Source organism: Aulonocara stuartgranti, assembly GCF_965226115.1.
Source record: "Aulonocara stuartgranti genome assembly, chromosome: 20".
Taxonomy (NCBI): Eukaryota; Metazoa; Chordata; class Actinopteri; order Cichliformes; family Cichlidae; genus Aulonocara; species Aulonocara stuartgranti.
This window is the reverse complement of record NC_138956.1, coordinates 5,845,785-5,862,468: the sequence shown is the minus strand read 5'-3', so window position 1 is coordinate 5,862,468 and position 16,684 is coordinate 5,845,785. Positions and strand designations below refer to the sequence as shown.

At 40.0% G+C, this 16,684-nt stretch overlaps 1 protein-coding gene across 2 annotated transcripts in view; it reads right to left on the bottom strand.

Moving 5' to 3' along the window:
* Positions 1–1,745: 1,745 nt before the first annotated feature.
* The window catches only part of cntn3a.1 (contactin 3a, tandem duplicate 1), a 77,567-nt gene continuing 62,628 nt past the window's right edge, over positions 1,746–16,684 (bottom strand). For both annotated transcript variants that reach the window (XM_082518233.1, XM_082518234.1), the window contains 11 exons: positions 15,882–16,057; positions 11,715–11,832; positions 10,149–10,307; positions 9,815–9,964; positions 8,883–8,953; positions 8,143–8,377; positions 6,701–6,816; positions 6,254–6,440; positions 5,066–5,178; positions 3,929–4,097; positions 1,746–3,122 (listed from right to left, as the gene is read on the bottom strand). In XM_082518233.1, the coding sequence (XP_082374359.1) occupies positions 3,031–3,122; positions 3,929–4,097; positions 5,066–5,178; positions 6,254–6,440; positions 6,701–6,816; positions 8,143–8,377; positions 8,883–8,953; positions 9,815–9,964; positions 10,149–10,307; positions 11,715–11,832; positions 15,882–16,057 (1,586 nt within the window). In that variant the 3' untranslated portion in view covers positions 1,746–3,030. The remainder of the gene's footprint in view (positions 3,123–3,928; positions 4,098–5,065; positions 5,179–6,253; positions 6,441–6,700; positions 6,817–8,142; positions 8,378–8,882; positions 8,954–9,814; positions 9,965–10,148; positions 10,308–11,714; positions 11,833–15,881; positions 16,058–16,684) is intronic.

Sequence of the window (16,684 nt, the reverse complement as noted above, 5' to 3'; positions counted from 1 at the left end):
ACATGATAAAATGGTATAGATCTCTCGGCTGCACATTCATAATGTGAATCTCCTATTTCACATCCTGAAGGTGCTCTATTTATTTGGGAATCGGTGTTACGGCCCTAGCAGGGCCTCCTCCTGAAGGTGCCTGTGTGGGCGTGTCCCACTACCTCTTCTGCCTGAGGTGTCACCTTTCCCTTTTGTGCAGCTGACTCTCGTCAGTAGTTAAGGAGATTTAAGCCCAGGGAAAGGTGAGCTCTGGGCCAGAGTGCCAGAGTGCGGTTACAGCTAGTGAGCTGAGTGTTTGTGGTGTTTGCAGCTAGTGAGCTGTGTGTGTGTTTTTGGTGGTTTTCAGCTAGTGAGCTCCTCTTTTTGTCTTACTTTGTGCTTTATTGACCAACGCCTGAGAGTTGTTTGTTTCTTAAATGGTGATAGCGGCTTGTCCGTCTCTTTTAGTTAGTATTAATAGAAACTTTAATAAAGCACTTTAATTTAACCCTTTTGCCTCCTTGACTCCTTTTTCTGACCCGGTCACTTTTTGTTACTTCCCCCTCACCGCCTAGACCCCCCCCCCCCCCCCGGGGGAACGTAACATCGGTGACTGGAGGCCGTTTGAGTACAGTGAACTCACTTTCATATGTAAGAAACCAGGCTGAGATGACTTGATGTTTGTCACATGGCACATGCTGGAAGCCGCCATGATTAGATGGGTACACTGTACATAACAGGATGGAAATTGTCAGTAAAATTGTTCATGTAAACATACAAATGTCAAAAGAATGCAAATAGAAAATGAATGGAGCTTAAGAACTTTTTTAAGTTCCTTTTTTTGTTTTTGTTATTTTTTTTTTTGCTACTCTTTTATTCAGCTTTGACAGATGTGGTTGCCAGCATCTCATCTAAGTTTCAGATTCCACTTGGTGGAACATAACAAGTGGAGGTTTCCAACCTAACTTTTATTAGTGGAACAACACTAGAAAATAAACCTAACACTCTGATAAAGGCTTGCATTGCACAAGAACACCATTGTTCTTGTGCAATGCAAGCCTCTTCAATAAAACACCATTGTTTTATTGAAGAGCTTGCCTAGGGTGTTTGTTCATCCCAATATACCTTTAAACAGAACTCCTTTTGGCAAGCTTCCTAAATATAAAGCAATACTGACCTGATGTGAGCAAGAAACTCTGAAGAAAAAGAGTCCATGAAGCTCGTGCAGTTCAGATACACCATTACAGGTTGTGTTTGGTTAAGCTTAATGCTGCACAGTTTCAACCAGTTTATAGAAATCTGTATTCACAAATGAAACAATTACATTTCATTTAACTGCATGCATGAATAGATGTATGAAATTCAATCAGTCATGTGACTGTAGGTGATCCCACAGGCTGATGAATAACAGGAACTGATAGATTTTGGTGTGATGCAGAAAGTAGAACCTGTTCATCTGGACAACTTTTTTTGTTTGACCTCATAACAAATTAAATAACAAATTAAATATCAGATTTTCTGCTTGGAAAATAGATCAAATGAAAACCTGAACTTTCACACTTTTCCAGAGCGGTGATAGAGTTGAAAATTCCATAGAGAAGCAATAAGTGGGTTAGGCTGGTTTTTGTTTTTTTGTTTTTTTGTTTTAATTTTATAAGGCTCTGTTAGAAATGTGAAAATTATACCCATATGGGTAGTCTGATGGAAAAACCCAGCACTTAGATTTTGAAGTATGCAAACTCTCCACTTCAGACATCAATAAAAGAAACAAGGAAAATGACTTTATGTTTATTAAAAGCAGGTTGTTCCGTTTCAGACACCCTAAGCAAGGTACACACACTGACTGATTTCATGCCTAACAGCGGCTGACAGTAAAGTATTCCCGCTACTTTGTAATAAGCTGGAAACGTCAGTAAATATCTGCCACTTATTGTATTACAATGCTCATTATGAAGGACAGAAGACAAAGGCCTGTTATGTCCTAAAACCGCCTAAAAAACATGATCTAAATTAGAGCATGACTGAGCCAAAATACAACGCGGATAAAGAAAAGGAGTATAAATAAAACCTCTTTTGAATAATAACAACGTGGGATATAACCATAGGACTTAAGGCTCAATTTGGGACCTGAGGATTTCATACATACGCGACATGTGCGACAACGCAGCTGACATTATTCGGCGTGCCTTTGTTGCACACTTTTCATAGATGAAAGAAGAAGATGAGACATCAATTAGTCAACAAAGATCTGCTGTTTACAGTGGAAGTAATACTGGGATGGACACGCAGCATTTTCTCACAATTCAACAGGTATAACTGAACCTTGTAGGCTCTGTACCTTTGGTTCCACTCAGTTTCATGGCAGCTGAGGTTTTGATGTGACATAAAAGCATGAATAAAATACAGGTAAAAGTTACAAAGGTCTCAGATTCTGGTTGTCATAAAGCAATGAGACTTAGCTCCCTGCTTTTTAGCAGGGGATGACTAACAGTTGTTTTTTCCTCATTAGAACGCAGGAGGTTTTTCAAAGACAGCAGGGAAATGGCTTCAACCACTTCCTGTCTCAAATTAAGCTTAATGATACTCACTTGCTTTAGAACTCCTTCACTCTCTGTCATGTTTAAATCCCATCAACCGAGAAGAGTCCAGTGGAACATACACATCTGTTTAATAAAACCTGCACAGCCTCTTAAGCAAGAACATATACACACATTCTATTGTGGCCTCCAAGATGAAAACCATACGAGAACATCCACTGGTTAGAAAGAAGGCGAGTGAAAAAAAAAAAAACGTATTCAAAGAGACTGCAGTCGAGCCACAGTGTCCTTTCAGTTCCATAAAAGCAACTTATGAAAGAGCCAGTTCCTTTCAGTAACCACTTTAGAAAGGTGGAGGAAAAGAATCTTCCCCACAAAGCGATATTTGTAGAAAGAAGAGGAAAGACACAGTAGTGCAGGAAAGGGAGCAGGTGGGAATGTGGCTGTCAGCCTGTTGTTGTCTTTGACCTGCTTTTTCTCCTCTTAATAAGCAGCTGCAGAGCCTGGTTCCTGCAGACATTTGTCATAGCAGCGTTCTGGCTGTGATGATTAGGGCTGCAAGATTGACCGTGGGGAAGGCCGAGAACTCCGAGGCTGCTCCCGCGGCTATGGCGTCTGAAAAACACAATCAAATCAAAATCCAACAGGCGCTTGGTCTTGCATTTAAAAAGTCTGGCGTGGTCTAGAAACGCATGAAAAAACGTTAGAAGGTCATTGAGTGCAGACTTTTACGTGATAAATTATCACAGAGCAGAACGGCTCTACATTGAAGTACAAAGAACTGATGCGAGATGCGAGTGCGTGCACTTATCAATAGATGGCACTAGTATAACATATTCCGTTATGGGGGCGACCCGAGTTTCAAAGAGCTGGACTACTGAGGCAGGCAACAGCAACACACATAGTTTGATCCAAATGGCACATCCACTCTCAAACAACCTCCTGGCCATACTTGGAGAATGCTGGAGACCATTATGTTGTTGATAGTATGTCTCCCGGTCTGCGGATAAGAGACTATTTTAGAGGTAATGTGAAAGAGGAAATTACTTATTTGAAGACTAATATTACATCAATTAATTTGGAAAAAAAAAAGCTTCCTAAAAGAGTTTCTCGGATAACAATTTATCTATTTAATGCAGCTGCAGGGTGTGTTTGTACAAGTGCCAGGCTTGCAGTATGTGCATTGTTAGACTCGCACGGCTTGATCAAAAGAAGTGCTGTCACAGTGTTTCTCTGCAGCGAAACTAGAGGACCTAAATTACTTCCACTCAGAAAAGGGTGCTGAAAAGCTAAAGTGGATATAATTCTTTCCTGAGCGTGCACAGGTATATGCAAGGGCCTTTTTCTGTATGTCTCAACCCCAGCTTGAATATATTCATTCTCACAAAAAGAGAGAAAGAAATGTTTCAGGACTGTCCTACCTGCTATCTTGGGGATGGTAATCTGGCGGCTGCTGATCCCTTCACCTCCCTCACTGAAAGGTTTAATTTGGATTACATAGCCTTGGTTGACCGGCAGCGACAACTCCAAAGAGGTGTTGTTGGTCTCCACCACGTTGGGACGACTGTGTTTGTCCTGGCTGTACATCACCTGAAGGAAACAGAGTGCGAACGATGATAACAGAGTGTGGCGTGGCATGAAGGCACTCACAATGCGACATATGAGTGTTTTATTTTTCCTTCCTAGCGCGCTGACAGGAAAATCTAAGTGTGAGCTGCAGCTCGGCGAGTTGGAGTGAGCAGTATCTGAAAGTTAACAAGAACGAGACTCTTGCTTTAGATATCTGTACATGACTGTGCCGGGTCACTGGAGGAGAGGGCTCAGTAGAGATAAGGCAGAACTGCCAGAAATCTTCAGTCCTGACTTTTCAGCTGCGGTTTGGATGCATCTGCCCATTTTAACGCACGCCAAGCTCTCCACTTTCACTTGACTTGTAACGGGAATAATACGACTAAGACCAAGTCTTCACACTTTCCGCCTGTTTAGCGTAGGAAGCTGCAAATTCGTGCTCCTATTTATTTACATTTACAAGCCAAGTGACACTTGGAAAGACAGATGAAGATAAAAACCCTGAAGCAGTTATTATAATATCTATTGTGCACTTGATGCTGCAGTGGCAAGTTAAATGTCACAATACGGGAAGATGAACGCCAATAAGATTTTACTTCGTACATGCTTTTCCTGAGATGACTCGCTCAGTTGTACAGTTTAAACTATGTGGCTAAAAATAATGGGTGCTGTGGGTGTTTGGGTTATCACAGGACCGCTGGTTTAAGGCGAGGAGGCAATTTGTGTAGGACTTCCGAGGTTAAACTGAAATGCTGCAGAATATTACACCAATGCAGGGGATAAAATGAGGCTCCCATTTATTAATAACACTCTGAGAAGTTCATCAGCACAACCAGTGTGTTCATAAATAACAGCGTGCTCTAATGAAGCAAATGGACCAAGTAACAGTCTATCATTCTCTGTTATGTTACTATCTATAAAACCCTTTACTTGTCAGCTTTGAATTGATTCTTGCTGAGGCAGTCTACCGTGGAAGTGTAAAACTTTACCTTATATCCTGTGACTTCTGACTCATTCTCCAGGGCGTGCACTTGGTCCCATTTCAGGATGACCTTGGAGTTGGAAGTGTTCCACATAATTTTAACTGGGGCTTGACTGGGTGCTGAGTGAGGACACAGGGAGCAGGGTAAGGGGAAGAGGGAGAAGAAAAAAAGAGGCTGTCAAGTCGTTAAACAGTCATGAACCAACTCAGCATGAAGGAGATTTCTCATTATCAGTTTATCATCCCACTGTTAGGAGTGAGCAGTGAGAACAATCCAAGACACTTCACCCGTTGCCTACTGGTGGTGGTCAGAGGGCCCGGTGGCGCCAGTGTCCGGCAGCCTCGCCTCTGTCAGTGTGCCCCAGGGTGGCTGTGGCTACAATGTAGCTTGCCATCACCAGTGTGTGAATGTGTGTGTGAATGGGTGGATGACTGGATATGTAAAGCGCTTTGGGGTCCTTAGGGACTAGTAAGGCGCTATATAAATACAGGCCATTTACCATTTATTTATTTTTTTTAAGTTAATGGGGAAGTAACAAAAAGCCATGAAAGATTTGTATCATGTTATAACGAGAATACGGCGATTTATATTATTTGCGCATGTGAGCATAAGATTAAAGACATATGTCTGACAATTAACGCTTTAAACCATTATCCACAACTTCAGATTTTCTTGCTTCTTTCTCAAACGTTTGCATTCACATGACATGAGATGCACTGCTGCAAACGGCAAACAGGGACTCAAGTATAGATGTCATAACATAATAACATAAATAACACGGTGTGGCAGAAACTTACGCCGACACCTGCTTTGACGTCTGTTACTTTCACGCTCTTTGCATCAGTAAGATGCCAGGACACGAAGCAGCGTATCCATGTGCGCGAGAAGAAAACCGTAAAACCCACCAAAAATATTTAGATGTTTGGAACAATGGTTTTTTTTATGTGAGAGAAAAGCCTTTAACGCATTTCAAGTCTCGACAACATAAAACACAATTCGGTGAAAAAACAGCGACACAAATGAAAGCGCCACATTGTTTTGCAGTGAATGGTTCCTTCTTCAGTTACTGGTGAAATCCAATACACTGAATGGACCATGCAGCTACAGCCAAAAGAAAAGGAAGAAGAAAACAAAAACAAGAAAAACAATACACAAAAGAAGACTGTCATTCGCCTTCAGTATCTTAGTCCTTACGCGGTTTCTTGGTTGTGACATTGACTATGTTGCTCTGTGGGCCCACTCCAGCGCTGTTGTAAGCCCGCAGACACACGTAATAGGTACTGCTGCCTTCCAGATCCCTGATGAGTACTGAAGTTTTATTCCCTGCTGTCCTGATCACCGTAGCTGCCTCTTGCTTTTGCTTCTCACTCCAGTACTGCAACTAAACACACACACATAGAATACACGGATTACGCTTGCATCTATTTTGTTACTCAATATTCTCTGTGGGCATGAAAGCCAGAGGGCCCTCATATACTGCAGTTTACTTCATAAATGAATAATATAAACACTAATGCAAAAAGGTCACAACGCTATTCTGCAAAAATCAAAAACAGATACATTGCCACTAGTTATTCGTGTTGCTGGTGCTGTCCAACATGTTTGTACAAGACCTATTGTGTGGGCTTGTGTGGGTTTGACCTCATAGCCTAGGATGCGTCTGCGGTTGTTGCTCCAGGGCAGTGGCTTCCAGGTGACCTCTACCTCGGACGCTGATACGCTCCGAGCCCTGAGCCTCCCTGGAGCTCTGCTGGGCTCTGAAACACAGACACCAGGGGCACCGGGGAAAGAGAGGAAGACATGGATTTATTAAGCCTATAGACACTGTGTGGCTTAATGAATATACAGAAGCGATAAATTTACCCTGTGGTTTTAACAGACCATAATACCAACGTTAATGTAATAATATGGGAAATGCTCTCATGTAAACATCATTAGCATTTCCTCCTTGATTTATTGTCATACATCTCCATTTCATTTATGTAGGTCCGGTTCCGGCCATCTGCAGTCGATTTATACTGTAAGGTAAACATCCTATAATAATAGAAAGAGAAAACCAATGATCTGATTATCCCCTATGAGCAATCACTTGGCGACGCTTGGGAGGAAGAACTCTGTTTTAGCAGAATGAGACCTCCAGCGCAACCAGGCTCAGGGAGGGGCAGCCATCTGCCACGACCGGTTGTTGGGTTGATGGGAAGGAGAAGAGAGAAAAGAAAAGCACAGAGGAAAGGATTTTTCTTCTTTAACTGTGTGACTGACAAACTTTGGGTGCGAAAACATAATTACATTTCAGTTATTTCTGGCCGCCTTTTATAGATAAAATGACCTTATTCTGGTGTTTGTGTATGTGTATGGGTGTAGGTGCCAAAGTTACACACCAACTAAGACTAGGGATGGCTGTTGGAGGTAATGGTCTATCAGCCGAAATGATGTTAAAGACCAGTAATGATGCTCAAATCTCAATAGTTGGTGTAGTGTCCTGTTACATTAAATATTCATGACAAAATGTGCAATTAGGCTAAAGATGCATGAAGGTAAATTACCAGCCGTCTCAGGACTCAGGATCAGGGACTGTGAGAGTGTGATTTGATCAGCCCTGTTTTTTTTAAAACAGATATTACAGATAAAGAGCAGAGCTTCCAGATACATATCGGACAGTCAAGTAGTCATGCCCTAAATCGTTCCTTGCCTTATTGTATTTCTCCTCCAATGGAGCCATGATTTACTACATTAGCATGAACCTGTATTCATAAAGGCTTGAATTTAATGAATGAGGCCATAGATTGATTAGGAAAGTGTTAACTGAGGTTATTTTACTTTAAACTTCTTTATGAAAACAGGAAACTTGCTTCAACAGTGTTTTAGACTAGGAAGATCATTCCATCTTTTATATACAGTCTATGTTTAGGACCAGAAACCAGTGTTATGAAGTACAGTGTTTATTTTAAGCAATAACATCCTTGGAATTATATTCAAATTATATTATATTAAAATGTGACAAAAAGACTAAAGTCTGTCAGAAAATGTAGTATTTGTGCTTCTGATCACTGACACAGTGTTTGTGCTTTAGGAGTGCACACCTTCCTCTGCTGAGTAGATAGTGGTCACAGGACTGAAAGGGCCTTCTCCCTTGTTGTTGTAAACCCCGACTTTGACTTGATAAGGGGAGAAGGGAGGGATGCTCTCATTCTTGAAGACATATCTAGAAGCATCTGGGGACGTGACAGCAGCCTGCATCCAGCCCTGCGCCCCGAGTGGGCGGAAAGCCACCACATATCCAAAGCCCGGGCCGCTCTGCATCTCCTCGGGAACAGGCTAAGAAGGTACAAGATGACTCAGAGCAATGACTCAAGAGAGAAATGCATGAATGATCCCGAAGATATTAAAACCTAAAAGAAGCTGAGGGCATTACTGTACATGCAAGACTTTGCACGAAATGATCATCCTGTCTGGTTAAAGGCACAATAAGCAAAATTCAAGACCACAGGATGTCACACCACAGGCCACACCTCACCCTCTTTTCTATTCTGTTTACAAGCTAGAAAGTTTTTGAGCAAAAAGTCAAGCGAAGGGCAATGGAGGGGAGCAAAACAGCAGTAGAGACTTACAATGAGCTGAGATAAAACCAGCGCATGTAAATTAGGGAAATAACAAAAATGAAAACATTGTTGTTTTTAATTCTTTTGTTTTAGCTGATGTCTGACTGCCCTCTGCAACCTCACTCTTACTTTGACCTTTACTTTACATTCAGATGTTAACAACGACAACAGCAACAAACTCTAAATAACATTTTCCTAAATGCATTTAAATACATGCTTACCTCCCAAGTGATGACCAGCTCTGAACGTCCTCCACCACCACCACTCACCCTTGCTGGAGTTAACCTGGGAACTAACAGATTCGAACAGGGTTAGATAGTCATGTCCAACACATACACCCAGTATTCTGTTTCTCACCATGAAATAACATAGCATGGAAACAGGTTTTGATATCGAACGTGTTCAAAAAAGTTGCAAATTCCTTAAATACAGACTTATAAGAGTACTTCACAAGTTTGACATTGCACCTGTTTGAGATCATGCCAAAGCAACTCAATCTGATTTGAGTGCAGACTTTGACCACGTCATTCCAAAGCCTTCTTTTTTTGAGCTATTCAGAGGTGAACTTGTCAGTTTGTTTGTGATCATTGTCCTGCTACGTAACCTAAGTGAGCTTTAACTTCAAGGTATGAACTGATGTCTGGACATTCTCCTTCAGGATTTTCTATTAGAGAGCAGAATTCATGTTTCCATCAATTACGGCAAGTTGTCCAGGTAAAGCAGCAAAGCAGCCCCAGACCATCACACTACCACCACCTTGTTTGACTGCGGGTATGATGTTCTTTTAATGCAATTCTGTTATAGTTTTATCCAGATGTAACGGAACTCAAACCTTCCAAAAAGTTCAACTTTTGTTGAACTACTTTATTGTTTAAACTTTGGCAAAAAGTGTGTTGATGTGTCAGTCCAGCCCTGCTGTTTAGTGTGCTAAAGTGGAGTTCTTTTTCCTTTTCAATACTGTTGTACTAAAGCTTCCAGGCATCAGTAATTTTATTAGTTCTGTCATGCTTATCTTGCAGAAGCAGAAAGTTTACTGAAATAAAATAGGACAATAAGGTTTTTTTTAAGTATTCAGTACATGATGAGAATGATCCTGAAACCACTTTTCCCAATGTTGGCATCAGAAAAAATGCAAGGAGCTTCTGATACATACGCGTGTCTTTGGTGCGGGCCTTTTTGGAGGGTTTGCTGGGCTCTCCTGTTCCGATGCTGTTGATCGCCAAGACTCTGAACTCGTAGTCCACCCAGGAGCTCAAGTCAGTGACAGTGGCTGACAGCTGCTTCCCCCCCAGCAGCTCAGGAACTGAAAAACATCACAGAAGTAACCTTTCATTGATTTCACTGATAATTAGCCAAGAGGGTGAAGTTTTAGTTAGCTGCATTTTATGTGTGGAGTTTGGAAAGGACAGCTACCAGTTACCCCATCTCTCATTTTTTAACCTTTCACTAAACTTTCTAGCCACACAAACACATTTAAATAAGCAAACCTGTGGTAACAGCCTGCCACCCGAGAGAGAAGGGCGTTCTGGCCTGGATGGTATAGCTTAGGATAGGGCTGTGGTTGTCCGTGCCAGGACCCCAGGACAGAGAGGCAGTGGTCTCTGTCATCTTAGTCACCTGACAGTCCACAGGGGGGCCTGGAGGACCTAAAAAGACAGTAAGTCACAGGTTACTCAAATATATTGATACATAGCAGCTCAAGATTATAGGTGATATGAGAGACTGAGTAGACAGTGTTTGTGGAGCTCGAGTGCAATACTGAATTACACCGAGTCCAAAATCAACACTCACAATAATGAATGCGTATCAAAAATATAAAAACAGAACATTGATTTTTTTTTCTGGAAAATGTAGACTTTCTACATTTAACAAGATGTTTTTGTGGCTGCGCTGCCACCAGAATCTCTGCCAGGGATTGCAAAGATAAATTAGAGCATGCACAATTTAATAAATAGGATAGAAAAAGGGAGAAAAAAAGGAAAAAATGCTTTATTATACACACAAGAAGTAATTATTTGCAATCTTTTATTTCATTTTTGGTACGTTAACATAGACGATAAAAAGGAAAGTTTGTTTCAATCTCTAATCAGTCGACTCATGAATCAGCTGTAATACATGTGTTCACTTTAATGTGAGTGTAGCTGTTTGCTACTCAAGTGAACTATTGCTATTATCTTCTCCTTTTCTCTGGTGTCTCCGAAATGGAGGTCAGTGAACATTTTATATTTCCTTCTGCTCCACAGGAACATTTGGTGAGCTCTTCCAGTCCACTTAGAATTTACTGCCAGCTACAAGAAAACCATCTGCAAATACTAAGGAATAAGGAGATAATGTGACTCTTTACGCGACGCATGTAGTGCTCATTTCTCATTTTAAGAGGCCGATCTTCCACAGTATAGCCCCAGTTAAGAGCACAGCTGCAGCTGCTCCGCCTGGCTGTGACAGGTGAAGCCGTGGATGCATGCGGTTTTTCTTCAGACCTCGGCTGCTGCTGTGGTTCAGTCTATGGTGGCACTATATGAATATGTCCAGCTGCTACAATTAACTACTAAACTGTCACTGTTGGCCCCATTAAAAAAAACCATAATGTGTCACAGCCAAAATAATAACCAAAGCACATCCACGGCTGCTGCCACAGTCACAGAGCCAGCTGTGTTATCCCAAAGCTGCGATCGTAATCAGAGCTGGTCTGTCTCAGCAGCGGTAAGAGGGAGAACTGATGAACGAGCTCCATTTATCTAAATGTGACGCTTTAGCTTTGGCCTGAGCAGCCCCAGACTCTCGCTGCAAACACGACCAAAAGAGGTTCACTTTTCTCAATAGTTCAGACAAAATCATTACTGGGAAGTATGCAAGAATACAAGAAAATACAACGACTTTGTACTTTGGATCTAACACAATACTACTACATAAGTCCATACGCACATTGTTTAAATGTTAGACAATAACAATGATAAGGGCATTGCATGCCCTGGTTCAGGTTTGGAAATTCTGAAAGAAAAAAGTTATTAAATAAACATATCTGGGTTTGATCTTCTGCTTTTTTCCCTTACCTCTCACAACCACATCAGTGGCAATAGAAATACTGTCCACCTTGGTCTGAACAGCACAGGTATACTTCCCAGCATGCCTCAGTTGAATATTCCGGATCATAATGTCACCATCCGATCGCTGCTGGTCCAGATGTCAGGGGAGAAACAAAACAAAAAAGGGAATAACACAGAATCTTGTGTTATAAAGTTGCAAAATCAAGGAAAAGAGCTTGTCGTGATTTATTTTGGCAGTTCCTTGCATTATGAAGGAAAAAGGTACAACATGAATCCAGGGACACACCAAATGACTGAGTGCTGCTTTTCATCATTTCATCATTTATGAGCACAGGTCTTTGTGAGGTATTAAAAAGCTTCTTTCAGCTTCGTCCCTTTTATTCTCTCTGATTCCATTTACTCTGCAGACAACCATTCAATGCCAAATGCTTTGAACTTTAAAGTTGGAGCTTAAAGTTGGAGCTAATGTTAAGTTGATGTCTTATCTGTGAAAGTAGGGAACTGTGAAACAGGATGATACTTGGTAACTACTTTGATGTATAATCAGGGACATTTTAAAGAGATAAAAATTCAGTTGCTCCAAGTCATCCACTCTTTGATACCCATTATTAAAATAACATAGGCAAGAATATATTAGGCCACAGATCTCTCAGTATGCAAAATGTTATTGTGAGATAACCTTGCTTGCAATATCAAGTGAGACTGCTAGAAAAACTCATAAAAAGTGTAGTCATGGATACAAAAGATAAATACAAAGCAAGATTTCTGGTTTTGCTTGTAGTCCGAGGTTTGATTACTAATCATGTCTCAGCAGGTTTTCACTTCTATTTGATTTAATAATTATTTTTTTTAAAAAGTATTTGTTCCAGCAACAGAAATGGAAGCACAGGCTCAGATATTCAGAGCTACACCAGGAGGAGGTCTTATTTTGTGCCTGAAATGGCTGTGAAAGCTGCAGCTAGGAGCATTCATTTCCATTTAGGTCCATAAGTATTTGGACAATAACTCTGCTTTTTTTAACCTCTATATACCCCCACAGTGGTTCTTAAATCAAACCTTCAAAGTGTCCTTAAGGCCTGTGTAGTTTAATCTAAGACATTTAATGAAACTATTGTATTGACTGTTTGTTTTTGAATTACTACCATTTTCATAAATTAAGATAAGATAAGATAAGATAACCTTTATTAGTCCCACACGTGGGAAATTTGTTTTGTCACAGCAGGAAGTGGACAGTGCAAAAGTTATGAGGCAAAAATTAGAATACAATAAGAATAAATACAGTATACAACTGTACAGAATAGAATAAAATAAAATACTATATACAGTAGAATAAAATAAAATAAATATACAATAAGATAAAAATAGAATACAAATACAAATACTATATACAACTGAGTAAAAATATTGTCCCTGACCTTCAGAGACTGGACAATTGACTCGCAAGCTGTTTCACAGCGTGACATACATAAAATACTGTTACCACAGCCAATGCTCGTGGTTCTCTCTGCCTTCAGTTTTGTTTTCTGCGTGATCTATTGTGTTGAGGTGACCAGCTTAGTCATTGGGAAATATGGGTCATTATCTATTTGCAGAGATTTTAGATGTTTTCTTCCCAGTGCATTTATTATTTTCATGAATGTGCCACATTTAAAGTTTTTACTCCTTTTAAATTTATTTAGGTTATTTATTTTTTTTACTTTTGTTTGTTTGTTTCAGCCCATTGAGTCCTCCTTCACTTGCACTGGCTTCTAATTGGACCTCATATTGGAAGGACCAAGTGCAAATACAATATTTTGAGCCAGCAGACCTTTTATCTGCTTGTCATCAATCAAAGGAACAATCAATGGTCCAGTTACTTTTGATCGTCAGAAACGCTAAACTGCATATTAAATGTTTACCTTTTAATAAACCCCTTGAATTAAAACTGAATATCTGCACTTCAATTTGTGTTTGATTCAAAATCAGAAAAATTCAGTCTGGCCGTAACTTTGTGTCAATAGAAAGAATAATATGCACCTTAAAAGTCAGAGAGGTTTACAAGGGAATCTGGAAATCATGAACTGATTTTATAAAAGCTGTTTCAGAGGTTCTGCAGGTTGAAATCTACAGATATTAATAAAAACCGTGTCAAACCCCACAACAGGGTGATGTCTGATGTTTTTTTTTTCATTTTAGCTAACATTTCTTTTTCTTTTTTCCATGAGTGACACAATTTATCAGTAACATCCATTCATTTAAAGCGATTGCCTTTATAAGACGCAAGTAGCACAGCTTTTCTTTGAGCTGTAAAATGTTGGCAAGTTAACAAAACTCACAGTGTGACATAAAACTTTACAGTTAACTCATTCAGCGACTTGCAGTTGACATTTTTCAGTTCACTCTGAGCTTTGCTGAAAAAATGTCAGCGAGGGCATCAGAAAGTAGAAATCAAATACTGAAATTCAAACATTTAGTGGAACAGCACTTGGATCTTAAAGTATCTACAGTTGTAAAGCTTTTATTTTACGGATAAGGTCACGACTCGCTTTTATTCTATGTGGAGGCTTCACTCTCTTCGAGTTCACGGAGGACTCAATGAATATTAAAAGGCAGACAGCTTTGCAAAAAAATTAATTAATAAATAAAGCATATCCACAAAGTCACATTTATGCAAAACACATGAGGTAAGTTAATAACGTGACTATTCACAACATGTCAGCATATTCGGTGTATGCAAGAGTCTGATTTGTTTGCTATATTGAACCGCAAAGTTTCTTGTCGTTTATGATCATGCCAAAAACAAATAAACAAACAAACAAACAAAAGCAAAAAACGAAATAGAAAAACAAGAAGCCCGGGCCTTATAATTGCTTTTCCTTATTAAAAGATGATGATCACACGTAGCACATGGCTGAGCAATGCATTATGAGTTTCTTGGTTGCTGCTTTTGTCAATGTAGGAGGTGTTATTAACAAGCAGAACAAGCAAAATAGCGTCCTCCTGTTCTGTTATAATAATAATAATAAAAGACACAAAAAAACAATCAAGGCTGCATGATTCATCATAAATGTGAAAGCTGAAGCTGGAATACAGTTGCTAAAAAATGTGTTACTTTTAATGGATCACAAACTACTTCCCTGTTCCCACATTACTCTATACACAGTCAGGTGGATATACGTAGACTTGGACACCACCACAACTAAATTTAGCTAGCTGAATATGGCTAAACGTAAAGATTTTTGTCTTAAATTTCAGATTAGTCATATTGAATTTGGAGGAAAGATTCTTCAATATGCGTCTAACTTTTTTTTCAAGGAAGCAAACACATTTGTACAACTCAGAAGCTGGAAATGTTAACGACTCCTTCATTATTCCGTTCACCAGGTAAAAGGTAGTACTAGAATTGAAAAGGCTTGCTGTAAACCCATAACATTACAAAGATGCTCTCTCAAGTCTAAGGTAATCTTATGAACAGATGAACAAAGTATGGAGAAGACTCCAAAACACACATGATACTATGTGAAACACAGTGGAAGCAGTGTGACGCATGCTTACAATAAGATGCAACAGAAGATAAGCACAGCTGAATTAATTTTGAACCTAAACATTTCACTGATATTTCTGAATAAAAGCTAAAAGTCTGTGCTCACTTCAGTTAAATCTTTTTTTATTTCACCACAGACCTAAAATGACCCAAACCGTGTCAATGTCCAAATATTTCCAGGTTCAATTATCTGTAGCTTTTCATCTGTAATAAAAAAATTAGTATGTAGAGAATGTTGTTCTTATATAGAGAGTGAAATGCTTCCCAAGTGGCCTTTCTTTAAACTCCCCCTCTGATGGTATGCTTTTGATTTTAGTTTTACAAAGTCACTGCTGTCAAAAGAAAACATAAAAAGAAGGGGATGACATAAAAGTACTTGTTTTACATCTCAGAAGAGTTTAAAACATATAGGCAGGAAATCTGTGCTTCATCTGTTTTGTAGTGCTTCTGTAATGAACGTCAAACATCATTTAAACAACTCAAATCAGATAATTGTGTGTATATGTGTGCGTGGCTTCTGAAGCTCACATTATGATTGTGATCTAAAGGGGATGTTCGTGTTCAGCCTCTAGCTGATAGCTCGTGCTTCCATCATTTTCTACCTTCCAGCCACAGCCTGGACCTCCCTTCAGACCCGGAGTTGTACTTACCCCACCAACTTTTTCAAAATAAGCTCCGTGGCTTCCAAAGTGAATGAGCTGCTCGTTGAAAAACCAGGTGAACTTGAGGTCAAGAGTTGGGTCGTGCGATACCTGACAGGGCAGGACAATGCTCTCACCTACAGTCACATCCAGATGACCTGCTGGACTGGTAATCACAGTTGCGTCTGTAAACACAGAGAACCAGTTTACCATTCCATGTATACCTGCTAGTTTCCCTATACCTCCTTCCTATTTGATGTATTTATACTTCAAATAATTTAGATCCCTGTGTCAAAAACAGGACCATGGTCTTAAAAATCAATAACCAACAGAGAAGAAGTAAAATAAACAAGTGCAAAGAAAACTCAAACACCATTATGGCAGGTCAGCTCTGAGTCTGCAATTTAGCTCTGTTTATGTGAGACAAAAAGCCATCCTATTTCATCCCCGGTGTGATGCGCATCAACATAATCTTTGGTCGTCTCAGCTTGCCGTCTCATTCAGCGGCAGGGATTGTGGTGCAGTTCAGAGTGTGGTTCAGTGCGGTGTAGAGAGGACCATAAACCAGGCTGAATGTGAATTATGCATTCATGTCATAAGCATCTAATGGACAGGCAAGCCAGTGCAGCATGTCAGGAGGAGTAAAGGTCTATATTCTCTCTGTCAAAACAAGGCTGTTTGTTTATCTTCACCCCCTTAGGAGAACCGAATGGTCATGAAAGTATATTCCAGGTGATTCTTGGGAAAGCTTGGCTCTCGATGCAAAATAGGTGAAGCAAAACTTTCTGCTTCCGATTTCCGAAGTGTCACGT